Here is a 16,882-nt window from a genome sequence, read left to right as displayed (position 1 = left end):
AGATAGAATCACATTGTTTGGTTCTGATACCGATCCGAACTCATGAAAGTCTGACCAGATTTTATTTTTCTCTCCATTTTCAAAGTTCTGTGAAAGTAAAAGTAAAATGTCAAGATTGAAATATTATCAAAATGTTTCTCTTGATAAATGTATTTATCAAAGGGAAGCATAAAAAGTATTTCTATAAAATATTTCTTTCATTTCTCCAGCAAACAAACCAACAGAGAGGAAAATAAAAATATTTTAAAGATTTTTTCTTATTCATGATGGAGGTCATGGCTAAGAAAAAATACTTTAAAATATGTGGAAAAAGTCACAATATTACCAGAATGCTGTGATATTAGCAGAAAAGTGGTAATTTTATGATCCTCTAATGAACCATGAAAATGAGGAATGTTGAGCAGCTCGTTAAATTATACTTTGGTTTCATCAATAAGGAAATATTTCATCTTTGACACATCAGCATTAAATTCACAAACTTCTTCAAAAATCGCTGAGAAATAAAAAAGTAGATTTAGAGAATGATCTGGTTGGACGTTTGTGACTTTGTTTGGCGGTTCTGCAGTAAAAAGTTCTGGAAACTGAACAGATTGAAAATCTGATCCAAACAGAGTGAAAAGTTTCTCAGGAGGAACCAGAGAAACGTTTCAGCAGGATGAACTTCAATCTGTACATGAAAAGATTTTCTGCGGTTTACTTCAGAGGAAACGCTCCGTCAGGCTCGGTTCTGAGACGGACAGACGGACCCTGCTGGTTCTGCTCTGACCTTTTCTCTCCACATCACTTCTGCCGCCGCTGCCGTCACCGTGCTTCACCTTCATCGCTCCTCTTCCTCTCTGCTGCCGCTCTGCCCACCAGGAGATCCATGAGCTGAAAGATCAGATCCAGGATGTGGAAACAAAGTACCAGCAGAACCTGAAGGAAGCGAAGGTACCAGCCTGAAGCGTTGCTAACTGACTGAGCTAGCTTCAGCTAAACAGCTTCATATCTGCAGCACAGGAACTTCCTCCGGTTTGTGTAGAAACCGCTGATCTTCCTGCTGAAGCTGCATCTTCATCTCTGCTCTGCGCTCGTCTGCTAAGGTTTTACTGTTTGATGTCACTTCCTGCTCCTTCCTTCTCCACCAGGAGGCGCTGGCGGAGGTGGAGGAGAAGTACCGTAAGGCCATGGTGTCCAACGCCCAGCTGGACAACGAGAAGAACAACCTGATGTACCAGGTGGACACGCTCAAAGACTCGCTGATGGAGCTGGAGGAGCTGCTGTCCGAGTCGCGCCGCCAATACGACGACAAGCTGAAGGTGATCAGGACGGGTTTTTGTCCTCACCGTGAATCTGAAGCCAGGATGTTTTCCTTCTCACCATGAAGACAAACTGGAACCCGGTGCCAAACCCGGTGTCAAACCCGGCGTCAAACCCGGTGTCAAACCCGGTGCCGCCGGAGCAAGGCGAGGCTCCAGCCCTCCGTCTGCGGTGGCACGCTAACTCACAAGTTAGCCAAAACCGCTAACCAGAAACATTACTACCTGCTATCACTAAAGTGCTATACCTACACTGTCATTAGCAGAAGCTAATGCTAAAGCGCTAACTTCAATTCAGATTATATCTGCCCTTAAAGGCTACAACCTTCAAGCACCAATTTAATTTTGACATAATTCACATTTTCTAGAATGGCCTTAGATTGTAGGTTTATCTGCTTATCTTTTTCTGTACTGTCTGATTTTTGTTGTTTTAAATAAAGTGGGTTAGCTCCAGATGCTAGCTGCGGTTTCCTCACCAGCTCTGCTGTTCCCTGCAGGAGTTTGAGCGGCAGAAACACAACCACAGCGTTCTGCAGTTCCAGTTCGACGAGCTGAAGGAGACATTGAAGCAAAGCGAAGAGCTGCTGAACGTGAGTGCTCCTCCTCTTCCTCCTCCTCCTCTTCCTCAGGGATCCTCCTCTTCCTCAGGGATCCTCCTCTTCCTCAGGGATCCACTGCTTGTAAAGTTACCCATAGGATTTAAATTAAAGGCTTTAATCTTGAAATTCCACATCAGATCTGGTGGAAATTTGGTGTCAAGTGATGCAGAGTTGTTATTATTATTATTATTATTATTATTATTCTGAGATAGACTCAGAAACATCTGAGTTAATTATCACCAAAAATTACTTGAAGTTATTACATATGTAACAATTTTCTCTTATAAATGAATAAACTGGAAGTCTTAAACTTTGATTGATCTGAAGCTAATTTATAGCAAATCAAACATGAACCAGGAGCTAAATATTTAGCTAGCAAGCTAAATATTTAGCTAAATATTAGAGCCTAGCTTCGGTCATCCAGATGAAGCTACAATCCTTTAGCATCATCAGGTTGTGAAGGAGCCTTTGAGATTTCAGCTAGAGATATGAAGGACTTTATAAATAAAATGGATTATTATTATTATTAGTTTTCAAACTAAATATTTAATTTAAAAGCTAATTTTAGGTAGCAGGCTAAATATAACTAAATAACTAAATATTTATTTAGCTTGGAACTATGAAATTTATAAATGTATTAATAACAAGGTGGGAGTATGTCTTTAACATGGAGCCCATTTTTTCTCTAAATTATTGATGATTTTATTGTGTAACTTTACAAACAGCTTCCTGTAGTCAGACTCATGTCTGACAGAAACTCAGCCGCTCGGCTCTAACCAGGCGGCATGTTCGGCTGCAGCGTGTTCGGCTGCAGCGTGTTCGGCTGCAGCGTGTTCGGCTGCAGCGTGTTCGGCTGCAGCGTTTTCGACTGCATGTTCGGCTGCAGCGTGTTCGGCTGCATGTTCGGCTGCACTCACTTCCTCCTCAGCGCTCACTTTCCTTCTTCCTGTCGACTTCTCCTCCGTCTTCCTGCCGTTTAGGAAATCCGCCAGCTGCGGCTGAAGCAGGACGGTTACGTTAGAGAAATATCTGACCTCCAGGAGACGGTGGAGTGGAAGGATAAAAAGATCGGGGTATGACCTCTGACCCCATTCCTCCTTTTGCATGAAAAGTTTCCGCTCTGCGTCTTCTCACTGCTCCTCTGCTTCCCGCTGCCGCTCAGGCGCTGGAGCGGCAGAAAGAATACTCAGACGCCATCCGCTTGGAGCGGGATGAGCTCAGGGAGGAGGCGGTGAAGCTGAAGGATATTCTGAAGGTACCGAGCGGAACCCGCCGCTGGTTTCCTCTGCGCCGCTTTCTGCCGCTAACATGCTAGCTGTTCTGTCCAGAAACACGGGATAGTGCTGGGACCGGACCTGAACATCAACGGAGACGCCGGGCCGTCGGAGGTGGACGGGTCAGCTGGAGCGGAGCCGCGGCCGGCCCAGGAGACCCAGCCGGCTGCCGCTGAAGGAAACGGCGTCCTCGGTAAAAACTGCTGCTGCTGGGCTCAGACTGAACGCATGCAGCTCCTCCTGCTCCTCCTGCTCCTCCTTCTCCTCCTGCTCCTCATTCCTGAGTCATTTCACTGCTTCCAGTTCGGTGATCCTCTGAGTTTTTCTAAAATTCAGTTTGTTTGAGATGTGATTTTACTGAACCTTCAAACCCAGAAGGATCTGATTAAAGATTATCAACATTTCTATCATTTTTAACGAGTCGACTGGAAAACGAGATGTAATAATTCACAGAAACGACAGTAAAAAATTATAACTGATTATCTGAAAACAAAGAGAATCGCCAGCATTAATTCTTAAAGGGACAGTTTGATGGTTCAGTGGAGAAGTTATAAGCAGTCAGTAGCTGTAAATATTTAGTATTGATATCTGTAATATTCTCTGCTGTTTTCTGGATTATTTCCTGAAATAATAATAATAATTAAAATAGTTTCTGCAAAGTTAAAATCAGTTGAGTCTGAAATGTGTCACCAAGTTTCCAATTAGAATAGAATAGAATTAGAATAGAATAGAATTCAACTTTATTGTCATTGCACTGTCACAAGTACAAGCAACGAGATGTAGTTAGCATCTATCCAGAAGTGCTCTATGAGATATAAATATTTATTTACAGATGTACAAGACTATGTATGTATGGACTATAAGGGCAATCAGGATGAAGAATTCAGGAAAGCTGCTTTCTGAGAGCTTGGAGACTTAACAGCCTGGCACCCCACCAGAGGTTTAAAAGCTCTGTGGTGAGGCCCGTCTACCTGGAGCTCACTTGTCGTTTAGGCTCTGATTCTGACCAGCATTGTTCCTCTGATCCCTTGTTTATCAAACCAGTATAGCGTACACTACGTTAGCGACTCTTACAGTGACTCTGTGAGCCTCAGTAGCCTGTCTAAGGGTTTAGGTTCTGTCCTCCATTACTGTCTGTGCAAGAGTCCAAACTGGTAGGACAGTGACTGCTTAAAACTTTCCTCTGACAAACCAAACTGTTCCTTTAAGTAGGACACATGCACCCGACATCTAGCTGTTCCCTCAAAGCTAACGTCTGCTCTGCAACTTCCTCCTCCTCCATTGTGAGTTACTTCCTGCTCTGGCTTTAATGGGGCGTCTCCTGATCTGATGGGAGTTGGGTTATGAGCACTGAAGTGTTGAGCGGCTGCCTCCTGGTGCGATCCACGCCGTTTTCTCTTGATGATCGTCTCCAGGCTTCCTTCTCGTCCCCAGCTGGTGGGGAATGAAGGTGTTCTTCTTTTCCTCTTTCGCTTCTCCTGCTTCTGTCAGACATCTTGGCTCTGAGCTTCACCGAATCGGTCCGTTGTTCTTCCTGTCCCTTGCTGCTGGCGCGCCTCCTGATGAACTTTGCAATGCAGAAAGCTGTTTGTTGGCCGTCTATCACCGTCTGCTCTCCATGATCTCCCAGGCAGCACAGAGGAGTTGAGGGCTTGCAGAGAGGAAGACGTGGCTCCAGAGCAGCAAGAGGAAACACTGGAGGACGTCAAAGAGAATCACTTGAGCTGCGATGAACTGGCTCCAGAAGCCCAGACCTGCTTTCCCTCTGAGGAAACTCACCTCCACGGTCAAATGACCGCAGATCCGATTGATCGTCCAGATCCTAAAGCGAAAGCCGTAATCGTTGTCAGCCAAGATCTTCAGCAGATCCAGACATCTGGAGAAATAGAAACATCTGAGGTTGATTCCATCAGTCATCCAGGTTTAACCCAAACCCAAAGTACCGGCACTGAAGCAGCTGGCGGTGACCTTTCAGGAGGTCAAGAAAGTAAACAGGAAGTTGTTACGACAGAACCTTTAGGGAAACAAGCTGTTCCAGTTGGACTGAACTCAGAACCTCAACAAGAGCCTGAGGAGGCAGAAAACGACGAGGCTGAGGAAACGGCGAGTAAGTCCCAGGCTCAGGTCTCCACCGCGTCAGGGAAGAAGAAGAAAAGGAAGAAGAAAGGAAAGAAAAAAGGAGGAACTCATGAAAACAAAGACCAACAAAAAGCTGGAACCGAGAAGCAAAACGAAAAGACCAGTAAGGATTCAGTCGTACAGAATAACGGGCTCACAGCAGAACAGGATACCAGTGGGTCCACTGCTAAACCTCAAGACAACCAAGAACCTGAGAAAGTAGAACATCTGGAACCCTCTGAAAATGTTTCTACCAAAGAAAATCTGCAAGAACCGAACACAGATCCGGGTTCAGAAGGTCACAACCAAGAGAAAACTACAGAAGGAGCTGATGGTCTGGGATCAACCCAGGAGCCTCGTCTTGGAGTGGAGATGGTTGATGACACGCAGAACCAGGAATGTGAAGATCCAGAAAAGCCAAATGAAGGTTCTGCTGTTGAATCCCTCAAGGAATCTGAAATAACTGGTTCTGATCAAGAAGGGAATCTCATCACATGTAAGAGCAAAGATGATCCTGATTCGAGTGAAGATATCCCTGCAAGAGAAAACGCCTCAGGTCTCCAACAGTCAACCACAGATCATGTTTCAGGAGATGAAGGGAAAACCGGAAACACTGAGATGTTGGAACAAAGTGATACTGTGGGATCTTCTGAAATATCTTGTCACATCAGAACAAGAGCAGAGCTTTCTGAGGACGAACAGAACAAGGAAACATCTCCAACAGCCAAAGAAACTGCAGAACCCCCTGAAGGATTCCTCCAAGACGAACCACTGGAAGAATCTGATCCAGAGACCAAGATGGTTGGAGGTGATGCTGGAGAAACAAATCTGCCCTCAAACAAAGGCATTGAAGGTCCAAACAAACACCTTCCATCATGTGACGATACTGGTACTACCCCAGCCTTCCAGGAACCCGACAATGATCACGTTTCAGGAAACCAGGAAGAGGAAACTTTGACATTCAAGATGCTAGAAGAAGCTGATGCTGTGGAATCACCCGAAACTCCAGATGAGGAGCTTGTTCAGGTTCTGCAGAACCAGGAAGAAACTTCAGGACCAGAGAAACATGAATCAGTGCTGCAAACCACAGAAACTTCTCAAGCTGAAACAATCAAGGGACCCAATGAGTCTGAAACGGCTGAAGATGTTAAAGAGATGGAGTCTGAAACCGGTTCTGATCGAGAAGCAAACCTCCTGACTTCTGGAAAGAGCGAAGATCCTGAAGAGTCGTTTCCTCCAGACAGCTCTTCACCAGAAGACCAAAACGTCCGCACCGAGTCAGAATCAGTGGATGGAGACGAGAAGATGATCAACAACCCTGAAAGCATCGTTGAATTGGCTGGTGAAGAACATGATGGAGTTCCTGAGTCCAGAATCGGTTCTGAAATTAATGAGGAAACATCTGCATCATCAGCAAACGATGACGCCAGAGATCCACCCGAAACCTCGTCAACCTCAAAGAGCCCCAAGCCCTCCATGACGGAACCAGAGGAGGCAGCTGAGCCAGACAATGGAGGACCATCGGAGACCTCTGAAGAAATCTGCCGAGACGATGAAGAGTTGATTGGAGGAAGAGGAGAACCTGAAGATCCACCATTACACATGAAAGATGAGGTGGAATTAGCAGATCTAACCAAAGCAGAAACTGGAGATACTGGTTCTCCTCCCAAAGAGGAGCAGAAGGAAGCGACTGCTGAACGCCCAGAGCCTGAAGATTGTCCAAACACTGAGGAGGTAAAAACTTCTCAAGGTCTTCTGGCTAAGCAGGTGAAGGAGTCCATGGAGGAACCTGAGGGGGATGATTCACCTCCATACGTTCAGCTGGACAGGGACGAGGACGACGGAGAGGAAGATGAAGGACAGTCTTTTGATTTTGATGACTTGGATGTGGAAGCAGCTGTTGAATCTTCTCTGCCCAACAAACTGGAACAGGAAGACGTTGAGGAAGGAGCTGAAGTCAACGGGAAGAGTCCAGAGCTTTGCCAAAGTAACGCGGAGACAAAGACAGAAGATGGTGAGGAGAAGGTGTCCGAGGATGACAACAGCAAGGTTGATCAGCCTTCAACTCAAAACGACCTGCCGTGTGGAGACAACACACCTGAAAAGGTTGAAAATGTTCCAGAGAACATCGAGCAGAAAACGTCCTCAACAGTTGAGGACGGGTTAGATGCCACCGAGGTGCCTTCAGATCCACAAAAGACTCCAGAACAAACCGATGGCGCCAAAGAGGCACCGCAGGCGGGGAAAGACCCAAAGAAGAAGAAAGGCAAAGGCAAGAGTAAAGAGGACTGTAAGATGTCTTAGTTGGTCTGGGACAACAGGGTCCAACACTCAGCAGGACGGGTCTAAAATGGACCACATGCACACCAGCGATGGTTCAGTTTGCAAAGAGCTGGAACATCTAGAACCTGATCGGTACTGGCTACTGAAGCAACCAGAGGCGGTGCTAGCAGCACTTCATGGAGTTTGACGTCACAGTGACCCGATGGTGGAACCAGAGAATCCACTCGTTTCATTGGTACCGTGTTTCAGAACCAGACTAATCTGCTTCTATACGATTCAGCAAGAACAAAAACAAGATTCTGTTCGTTCAGGACGCTTCATACATCTCTAGAAACACAAGAGCAGAACTTCCACCACATCGCACACCATTACTGTAGCCACGCCCACTTCAGATTTTAGACCAGTTGCAAACTCCCAGATCAGATCTGCAAACAAACACCTTTGGAGAAAGAACAAATGTCCTGGTTCTTGTGGAGTATTTCCATCCCTTTCGGACGGTGGCTGACGGCGAAACACTGGGAAAACGTGAATGAAACTCCGAAACACAAAAACAACAAAAAAATGAAATGAAAAAGGGAAAATAGAAAATGATGCAAATAGCAAAAACAGCAGGAAGTATAAAATGCTGCAACCTGGTTCCACAAACAGAAGTCCTCCAGACCACTAGGGGGAGTCTGGAGCAGGTAATATTACCTACAGAAATATGCTGCTTTTCTGTAAATGATGTGAAGCATAACCGACCTTTTCTGTCTTCCTCCAACTTTCTTCTGGACTTTACTGAGGACCCAGATGATTTGGTGACCGACTCCCCCTGGTGGTCTGGAGGACTAATGTTTCATGGAGCCAGTTTGCAGCATTTTGAACTTGCTGTTGTTTTTACCATTTGTGGCATTTTCCCTTTATCTCCTGTGGTTGCAGCGTTTTCTGTTGTTTGAGAGTTTGTGTCAGTCATGTGAATGCTGACACACCATCACATGTGGGTTTGCACCATCACATGTGGGTTTGCACCATCACATGTGGGTTTGCACCATCAGACCTCCGGCTAACCCACAGTCAAACTCCCTGAAGTTCTGCTGAGTTCTGGCTGATCCATCCCAGACCAACCAGCTGCTCGGTTCACCGTCTCTGGTCTGCATGTGGCCCAAACCACAGAAAAACTGTTACACAGCGATGTGGCGTAAAACACCCTCTGCTGGAGAGTTGAGCTCTCTACAAGTTGTCAGAATATTTAAAGTCCTCTCAGCACTTTGATGTTTTCCTGTACGAACTGAATGCAAGAGATGTTGAGTGACCAGAACTGTTCATCTCTGGTTTATTGAACTGATATCATGTTTACCGTCTTCCTGCCTTCATGGTGTAACTGTAAACATTCAGGCCAAAGCAGCTTCTCCATATTTTTCTCTGTTTAGAGCAGATCAGACTCTTAGCTTCCCTCTGGAGTTCAGAATGACTTTGATTTTGTTTGCATCTTGTTGCACTAAACCGTTAAATCCTGCTGTTAGCGTTGCTCTAAATAAACATCTACTGAAACTTTTTAACTAGTGGCGGTCGGTGTGTGTAATTGACTGTGTGCATGCTAACACCATCACCCCTCCACCCCTCCTGGATGCTGCTGCGCTGCATGGCTTGGTTCTCCCTCCCATCCGTCTCCCTGGCTGCTGCCACCCTGCGGTACGTTCACACACTCCCCTTTAAATAAATCATTGCTGTATTTATTGATTTGATCTGCGATGCTGCAGGAAAGTCTTGATTCTTCTCCTTTCTGTAAATTTTGAAGATAAGACTTTGCTTTTTCACTCAGTTATATTAATTATTTATTTGTAGATGTTTTTACCTGAAAACATGCAAAACAAAAAAAAAAGGGTTTTTTGGGAAATTCCTGCTACCATTTGGAGCATCCAGAGATTCTAGTTCGTTTTTTAGCTCCTGAAATCTTTAGCCTCATCTCTGCCCCAACACATGATGCTACGGTATTGGTGCCAAAATTCAGACTATGGCTCATCTAGCGGTGGCTACATTCATGTCGCAGGAGAATATTTTCAGAAGCTAGCTACTGATCCGGTACCGCTAACTAAGTCTGCCGCTAAATGAGGAGGAGAGTTAGTTAGGATTAGCTTTGGAGATGATTAGCCTAGGCTGAGGACTGTGGATCGTCCTCTGCTGTCCACTAGCACAGCTAGGCTAGCGTTAGCTTAGGATAAGCTAGAGTTAACATTGGATAGGCTAGCATCAGCTCTGGATGGGTGCTGGCGTTAGCCTTGGACAGGCTAACAACCATTGTGCCGTGGCTGTTCGTCCACAACTTTCAGTGTCTTTTATTTGCCCTAGTTTGAAACTTTCAACATAGACACTTAAAACCTGGACTGGATTATTCTGCACTAAAAGCAGAATGTTTAAAACTATTCTGTGAACGTTCAATAAAAGAATGGCTGGTTTAAACGGGATGTCAGAAAAACATCTGCCATATTTAAACACTATGTTTTCCTACGCTTCCAGTTTCGAAGAGCAGAAAAGAGCATCGTGCATCAAATGTTCTTAAGGAACATTAAAGATGCCAGGAATTGAGGTAGCAATGATTTTCTAATTTAACAAGAACATGAAGAATTTTTTTTGAAGATCGCTTCAACAGACAACAGGAAGGTCTGAAACTGAACTGATAAATTACACAAAACTAATCATTTATTTCACTCATAAACAATGTTTTGTCTGTTTTCAGAGATTCGTTTGAGGAAACTAGTGGATGAGCGTGAAAAAATGATTGAGCAGGTGAGTTTTTAAAGGTAAGATGATTTATGAATCTGGAGGTTTAACGTCAGGAGATCCTTTCGCAGATAAAGAAACTAAAATCCCAGCTGGACCAGAAGAACGGCGCAGACAGCGGTTCCAGTCCAGACGGGGAAGTCGCTGAAAACGGGAACGACCCGAACATCCTGGAGTTACAGAGTAGGTGGAGCGGGCCGTGGAAACAACTTCTGGGTTTTCTTTAACGTTTCAAACAAACGAGCGTTTTCCTGTGATTCTTCTCCAGGAGATTCCAGCAGGCAAATAAACGACCTGAAGTTCAAACTGGTGAAGGCGGAACAGGAAGTGACGGCTTTAGAGCAAAACGTGAGCAACAGATCGTCTGTCTGCTCCACAGGCTGTATTTTAGAAAAATATTCACACCTCAGCTTTATTTTTTAAATTGGATCACATTCAAACCTCAAACTTAAATAGTTCTTACTGGTTGGAACTTCAGAAATGACCCAACTACTTAGCTGATAAGCTAACTAGCTGTTAAGCTAGCGGGTCAACTAGCATGCCATTTCACTCTCAAAACAGTCGACATAAGACTGGTTATGCAATGTTATAAGATAAAAACTTCATGGAAATAATTTTCATGTGCTTAGTGACGTTAGTCAACCTAAAATTAAACAAAAATAAGACGAAGACTTTTTACTTCTAGTGAAATAAAGCAGGAAAACAATGCATCAAACCGTCACATGGGAAGCACCGCCACCTTGTGGTATAACTCGGTACAATACTGAAGGCTAAGTATTCAGTATACTTTTGCCTTTTAATGTTGTTAGACTATCAAAAAAGTAAAACAATGTGATCGCACCAAATTCAATCAATTTGTTACATGTTGGATCATGTTGAGGTATATTTAGACATTGAACTTTGAAAAAAATGATTTAAAAAAAAGTCTAATTCTGGTTCTTTTGTTAAAGTTTGGTTTGAATGTGACAAAATGTGAAAACCTTGAACAGGTGTGAATGCTTTAGAGCGGTTCTGTGATCTCCTCGGGGTTCTGAGTGGTCTCTGTGGTGTGCAGGTGACCAGACTGGAGGGTCATGTGACTCGTTACAAATCTTCAGCGGAGAACGCAGAGAAGGTGGAGGACGAGTTGAAGGCGGAGAAACGCAAACTGCAGAGAGAGGCACGGTGTTTCTGGAAGCTGGACTGTCCAGAAAGCAGAGTTCAGGCTAACTGTGATTCTCCTCTGGTCCAACAGCTGCGGACGGCGCTGGATAAGATCGAGGAGCTGGAGTCGAGCAACAGCCACCTGAATAAAAGACTGGAGAAGATGAAGTCGAGCCGCGGCATGGCCCAGACGCCGTAACAGAACCCGTCAGGATCCCTCCACACAACCCAACTCCCAACGTGCCATTTTCTGTCTGCTCCCCGTGGGAAGGAATTCTGCTCGGCGTCGATCCTGGACCCAAACGGGTCGGTGCGGACGCTCGTCTTCAGCTCCAGCTGCAGGTGGAAGAGTTCAGGCTCTGTGTGATCGTCCGTCTCCACCTACAGACAAACTGTTTCCCAGTTTCTTGAACTCAACACATTTTACAGGATCGATACCTTCCTATTCCTTCTGTCCTTCACCGTCGGTTCTGTACCGCAGCAGTTTGACTCGACGCCGACGCGTCTCCACGCTGCTTCCTGCTTCCTGTAGTCGGTCACTGGTTGGCTCGTAAAAACGCTGAGACTTGCTGAGGAAACACAGGAGTTACCAAACACACTGGGGAGATGCTGTTCACTGTTTACAAAGCTTTAAATGTTTGTAAGGACACATGAAGAACTGCAATCTGTGCAATAAAATATCTGAGATTCTCTTCATTTTTCCACTTTGTGTTGTTGGACTTGCGGTCAGCAGGTCCTGCAGTGGATGTAGCGCCTCGTTTCAGGCTGTTGCAGCCTGGACCTCATTAAATACTGTACGGGGCAAGATCACTGTCAATAAGAAATGAGTACACAGGAGTCCACGTTTGTCAGTAAATATGCATAAATTTGAGATTTGTATTTGTTCTGTGTTTTTAATTTTTGCAAGCAGAACAGATCACAAATTTACGAGTTCAAATCTTCAACAATGAAGCTGTCAAAATTACTGACATTATGAATCTTCAATCAATTGCAAATTATTGTAACTTGATCGCAATAATTGCAATCAAGTTACAATTATTGCAGAATTGTAACTTCATTCGTAACTTTAAAACTTGTATTCTCACAGATAAAACCTGAATTCATATGTATGAGTTGAAAAACACGGAACAAAAGCAAATCTTAAATTTATCCACGTTTAGTGACAAATTTAGATTCCAACACTTACATTTGTTATTGGCAGTAATCTTTTCCCGTATGTGAATGCTGCTCTGCTGAAGCAGAAACTTTTATTTGGTCTGTTAAAGTATATTAAAATATTAAGAAATATGCTAAAGTGAGATACAAACAAACTGGATGTCAGAAGGTTTATTACTGTAGAAATAAGTTTTAAATGTTTAAATGTTACTGAATCTCTTGGAAAGTTGACATTGGTTAGCATACTAGCACTAGCTAACATTTTAGCTCTAGTTTGTTAGATTAGCTGTTATGATTTCTATGTTAGCAGCATTAGCCAAAATGCATTTGAAATCTGAAAGAAATTCCCATCAGAATAATTGGAACTCCTTCATGTCGTGTTTTTATTTAAAGGATCTCGGTTCATTTACATAAAAATAAGAAAAAGATTATTTTAAAAAATAAAAGTTTAAGCAATGATTATTAGTGTGAGACACATTAGCTGTTAATGCTAACATGTTAGCATGATGTTTGTTGCGTTTCAGTGACTCTAGTGACTAAAAATCAGATTTTATTGCATAAAACTTTGGGAGTCATTTCCTCTTGCAGTCACATTTGCAGCAGGCGGTTCTGCAAACTCTAGATGGCGCCACAGTTTCTGGTAAGAACAAAAACATTTTCTTTATTTTACCGGGAGAAATCCTCAAAAACTGAATCTGATTTCCTGAAGGTCTTCTAGTGTTAAGATACTAATCAGTTTATTATTATTATTGTGAGGCTAGTCAGACATAGCATCTTAAGGAGTGATGATTTCTAGCCAACCTAAAAATGCTTTAAAGTAAAATATGAGGAAAATAACATTGATCTGATGAAAATGTTTTAATTCTCTGGTCCAACAGCTATTTAGAGAACTTTCAAGAAGAGACAGAAGTAAAACAATTTCTTATTTCTTGATGTTTTTGTCTTTTTTCCAGACAAATTTGTTTATTCTGAATAAATTAAACCAAGAAGTGAAACTTTACCAACATTTATACAAAGAAATAACTGATGTTCTCTGTTTCCGTTGCTTCATAGATCTTTAGACACTCGTCCAGGTTTGTGGGACAGACTTCTGGGTAATGTAGTTTCTGACTCTGGATTGTGGCAGTAAGTCCGGTTCTGGATGCGTTGGACCATCCGCCGGCCGTAGAAGTCCCGGTACTCCGCCGGAAGCTCGTCCAGAGCGTGCAGCGCCCTCTCCAGAGTCTGCAGCGCCCGAGCAGCGGCCACCGGGTCTTTGTTGCCGTACGGGTCCTTCTTGTCGTACGCGTCTGCAGGCAGGTGGCGCCAGAAGACGTTAACGCCGACTCCAAAGTGCAGAGCGAGGGTGTTATGGAACCACAGCGCTGGGGAGGACGGGACGATGGGACGTTAGTTTGGGTTCATCCAGAGATTTTGGAGCTTTAAAAGTTGTGAAATCTGGATTTTCCTACCAGGAATGAAAAGCAGATCTCCAGGCTCCAGAACGCAGTCGTATCTCTTGGCTTTTATGAACTCAGGAAACCGTTTCAGATCTGGAGCATCGATGTCCAGAACCTCTGATTTGTCACCTGATGTGTTGAATCAGCAAAGCGACACTTTAACGCCTCACCGACCCATTTACCTCAGAGTTTAAACATGGATGCATCAGGTTCAGGTTTTCATTGGACCTCACCGTTGAGGTAGAGGTGCAATGCATCCTGGGGCCTGTAGAGGGCGACCCTCTTCCTTCCTGTGACCTGAGCCAGCAGGTTGTCCATCACCTTCAACAACAGAGCAATCTGAAAACAGCTGGCCCGGACACTAAAGCCGCTGAGACCCGGTCCGACCAGAACTCACGTCATAGTGGGTCCACAGCTGCAGACCACAGGAGCTGATCCGGAAAACACTGGAGAAGAACCGGTCCGGCTCAAAGTACCGCGGCGTGTGAAAGTCCTCAGCCAGGTCCGGGAATTGTCTGCTCAGGTCAGCGGGTTCCTGCAGAGACAGAACCAACCTGAGGAAAACCGGACCTGCAGCCCATCAGAACCCAGAAACTCAACATCTGAAACCCAGAACTGACCCAGCTGAGTGAGACCTGAAGGAGGCGTCTGCTTTCAGAACCTAACAGGAACTACGCTGCCAGAATCAGAAAAATCATCTGGGACCAAGTCGGACTTGTCTGAGGATTTTGTTGCGTTGTGAACTCGGAGTTGGGTTCGGTGTCAGACCTGGACCAACAGTCAGCGAGATCAGAGTTCCAACATGGCGACGCCTGTAGCTGTGTCCGAACATCAAATTAAGTTTCCTTTCCATCAGCAAACGCCAGCTTTAATCTGTTCAGTTTGGAGCTGCAGGCTGCATGGAGCATCGATTTTAGACTCATGTCTTATAAAATAAACATGTTTCGACCTCAGCTTCCTGCTGTCGATATGAGGAGCGGCCATATTGAATCGCTAAATCGGCCTTACAAGTCGGTTCAGTCGGAGTTTCTCCCAGTTTCCCAGTGGGAAGTCCGACTTTGGACAGCGTTCCATCTGATATTCGAATATTTACTTTGAGTTTCAACATGGCCGCTCCTCACATCAACAGGAGGAAACATGAATAAGAGTGCATCTAAAATCAATGCTACATGTAGCGCTTGCAGCGCTAACAGATTCAAATTGATGGAAAGTAAAGCTGCAGACGATGTTCGATCAGCCGTGTGCGATAGTGAAGAATCGCATTAGAAATAGTTCACAGAAAAGGCAAAATTATAAATAAATTCATGTTTCATAAAAACATTTTTACGCTTGCTGTTTTTTGGCTTTTCTAAAAAATCTTCAACATTCTAACAGGGAGATGGAAAACGGTTTGCAGAATAAGTTCTGATGTAGAGAACTTTTCCGTGCCTTACCAGAGCCACCAAACTGAGTCTTCCTCTATTGTTTGACTTTTGGTCCAAAGTAGTGAGAAACATCACTTCCTGTTTACTGCAGCCATGCGGAGCGTCAACAGCTGATGGAAACACACCTAATTCACATTTTCTTTTTTATGACATTTTCCAATCAGGTGTGAAACGCCTATGAAGACGAGTTAGTCCAATCATTCATGTCTCATCATCCTCATCCTCATCCTCATCCTCCCAAAGGCAGCCAGACTGGAAACTCAGGTTTTCTTTAGGTCGTTTCAGTCTTTTACCTTCCGGACGTCCTCTCCCAGTGAGCGCAGGTAGTAGCTCTCCTCCTGAAACCCCAAAGCCAGGAGTTTATCCCAGTGAAGGAAAACGATCCGCAGTAAATCCAGCTGATCCGATCCTACCTCAGCCAGGAAGAAGTCAGAGTGTTTGGTCTCAGCTGCTTTTTTGACGAACTCATCAAACGGCAGAGTCCTGATGATAAAACGTCCAGACGGTTAGCGGTCGGCTCCTCCGTCACAGCTGAAGCTCTGGATGTTGGCGCTCACCTGTAGATGAAGTTTTTATGAAGAAAATCCATCTGAGGTACGGAGGAGACGTGGATCTTCACCTCCCTCTGACCTCCTTTCATCGCCAGGTATTCAACCGTCCACCTGTCCACACACGGGCCCAGATCCACGCCCCGCAGGACCGCCGGGCTGCGCTGGAGGACAGGGACATGTCGCACCAATCAGAGTCAACAAGACACAACTAACTCTCAAGCATGGTAGTGGAGGAATCATGATCTGGACTTGTATTAATGTATTCTAGAGTCCAGTTTTAGTCAAGCAGCTGAAGATATTATCATGAAGTATCACTACTCTTGAGTAGCTTCTGCCCACCGTGAGAAACTAACCTGAATGATGAACAATCAAAAATGCACCAGGCACGATTTGTTGAAGAAAGCCTTTGGAGCCATTTCGTCCATTCTAACACATTTTTACATTAATACCTACTTCATAAGTTTTATGTAAAAAATAAATTTGTAGTTATTTATTATAATTTTAGTCTTTAAAGCATCCAATTTTGCTAATAGCTTTATATTTTCTGTCAGTCATCTTTTAATTTTTTAAAAATTAAATCAGATCAGTTAGTCAGTACTCCAGTAGATGTTTCTGCTGTGACTAGTAAAACTCAGGTGTTTCACTGAAAACGGTCCTCGTGTTAGCTGGAGCCGCGAGGAGCGCCTGAACGGAGCCGTTCCTACTTACCCCGGGATAAACCTCGTTCAGAAACACATCCCGGTCCACTTCAGTGAAAATCGGAACCGCTACTCTTTCCTGGAGCTCCATTTAAAGTAATTTAGGACTCTATTTATCTATTCACGGAAGTTACGGGATC

General features: G+C 44.3%; 2 protein-coding genes across 23 annotated transcripts in view; one reads left to right on the top strand and one right to left on the bottom strand.

Moving 5' to 3' along the window:
* Positions 1-12,171, top strand: part of lrrfip1a (leucine rich repeat (in FLII) interacting protein 1a) — a 35,857-nt gene extending 23,686 nt beyond the window's left edge. For 16 of the 21 annotated variants that reach the window (XM_032567734.1, XM_032567732.1, XM_032567723.1 and 13 more), the window contains 7 exons: positions 859-930; positions 1,128-1,298; positions 1,796-1,888; positions 2,878-2,970; positions 3,060-3,152; positions 3,226-3,364; positions 4,802-9,110. In XM_032567734.1, coding sequence (XP_032423625.1) covers positions 859-930; positions 1,128-1,298; positions 1,796-1,888; positions 2,878-2,970; positions 3,060-3,152; positions 3,226-3,364; positions 4,802-7,593 — 3,453 coding nt within the window. In that variant the 3' untranslated portion in view covers positions 7,594-9,110. Of the gene's footprint in view, positions 1-858; positions 931-1,127; positions 1,299-1,795; positions 1,889-2,877; positions 2,971-3,059; positions 3,153-3,225; positions 3,365-4,801; positions 9,111-10,288; positions 10,339-10,403; positions 10,516-10,600; positions 10,681-11,386; positions 11,492-11,566 lie in introns of those variants that run through there. The other 5 variants (XM_032567735.1, XM_032567718.1, XM_032567736.1 and 2 more) reach the window with 4 other exon arrangements.
* Positions 12,172-13,469: 1,298 nt separating this feature from the next.
* Positions 13,470-16,880, bottom strand: tyw5 (tRNA-yW synthesizing protein 5). Of its 2 annotated transcripts, XM_032567742.1 has the most exons (8): positions 16,753-16,880; positions 16,051-16,205; positions 15,907-15,976; positions 15,787-15,831; positions 14,467-14,604; positions 14,303-14,390; positions 14,082-14,198; positions 13,470-13,994 (listed from the first exon to the last, which is right to left on the bottom strand). In XM_032567742.1, the coding sequence occupies exons 1-8, from the start codon at positions 16,831-16,833 to the stop codon at positions 13,678-13,680; spliced, it is 1,011 nt and encodes a 336-aa protein (XP_032423633.1). In that variant the 5' UTR covers positions 16,834-16,880; the 3' UTR covers positions 13,470-13,677. The 2 variants fall into 2 exon arrangements, with proteins under 2 accessions (XP_032423633.1, XP_032423632.1); XM_032567741.1 differs by having other exon boundaries at positions 15,787-15,976.
* Between the last annotated feature and the right edge of the window lie 2 nt (positions 16,881-16,882).

This window comes from Xiphophorus hellerii, chromosome 7 (genome assembly GCF_003331165.1).
Source record: "Xiphophorus hellerii strain 12219 chromosome 7, Xiphophorus_hellerii-4.1, whole genome shotgun sequence".
NCBI classification, from domain to species: domain Eukaryota; kingdom Metazoa; phylum Chordata; class Actinopteri; order Cyprinodontiformes; family Poeciliidae; genus Xiphophorus; species Xiphophorus hellerii.
Note: the sequence above shows the minus strand (reverse complement) of the source record. Positions and strands in the feature narration are given on the sequence as shown.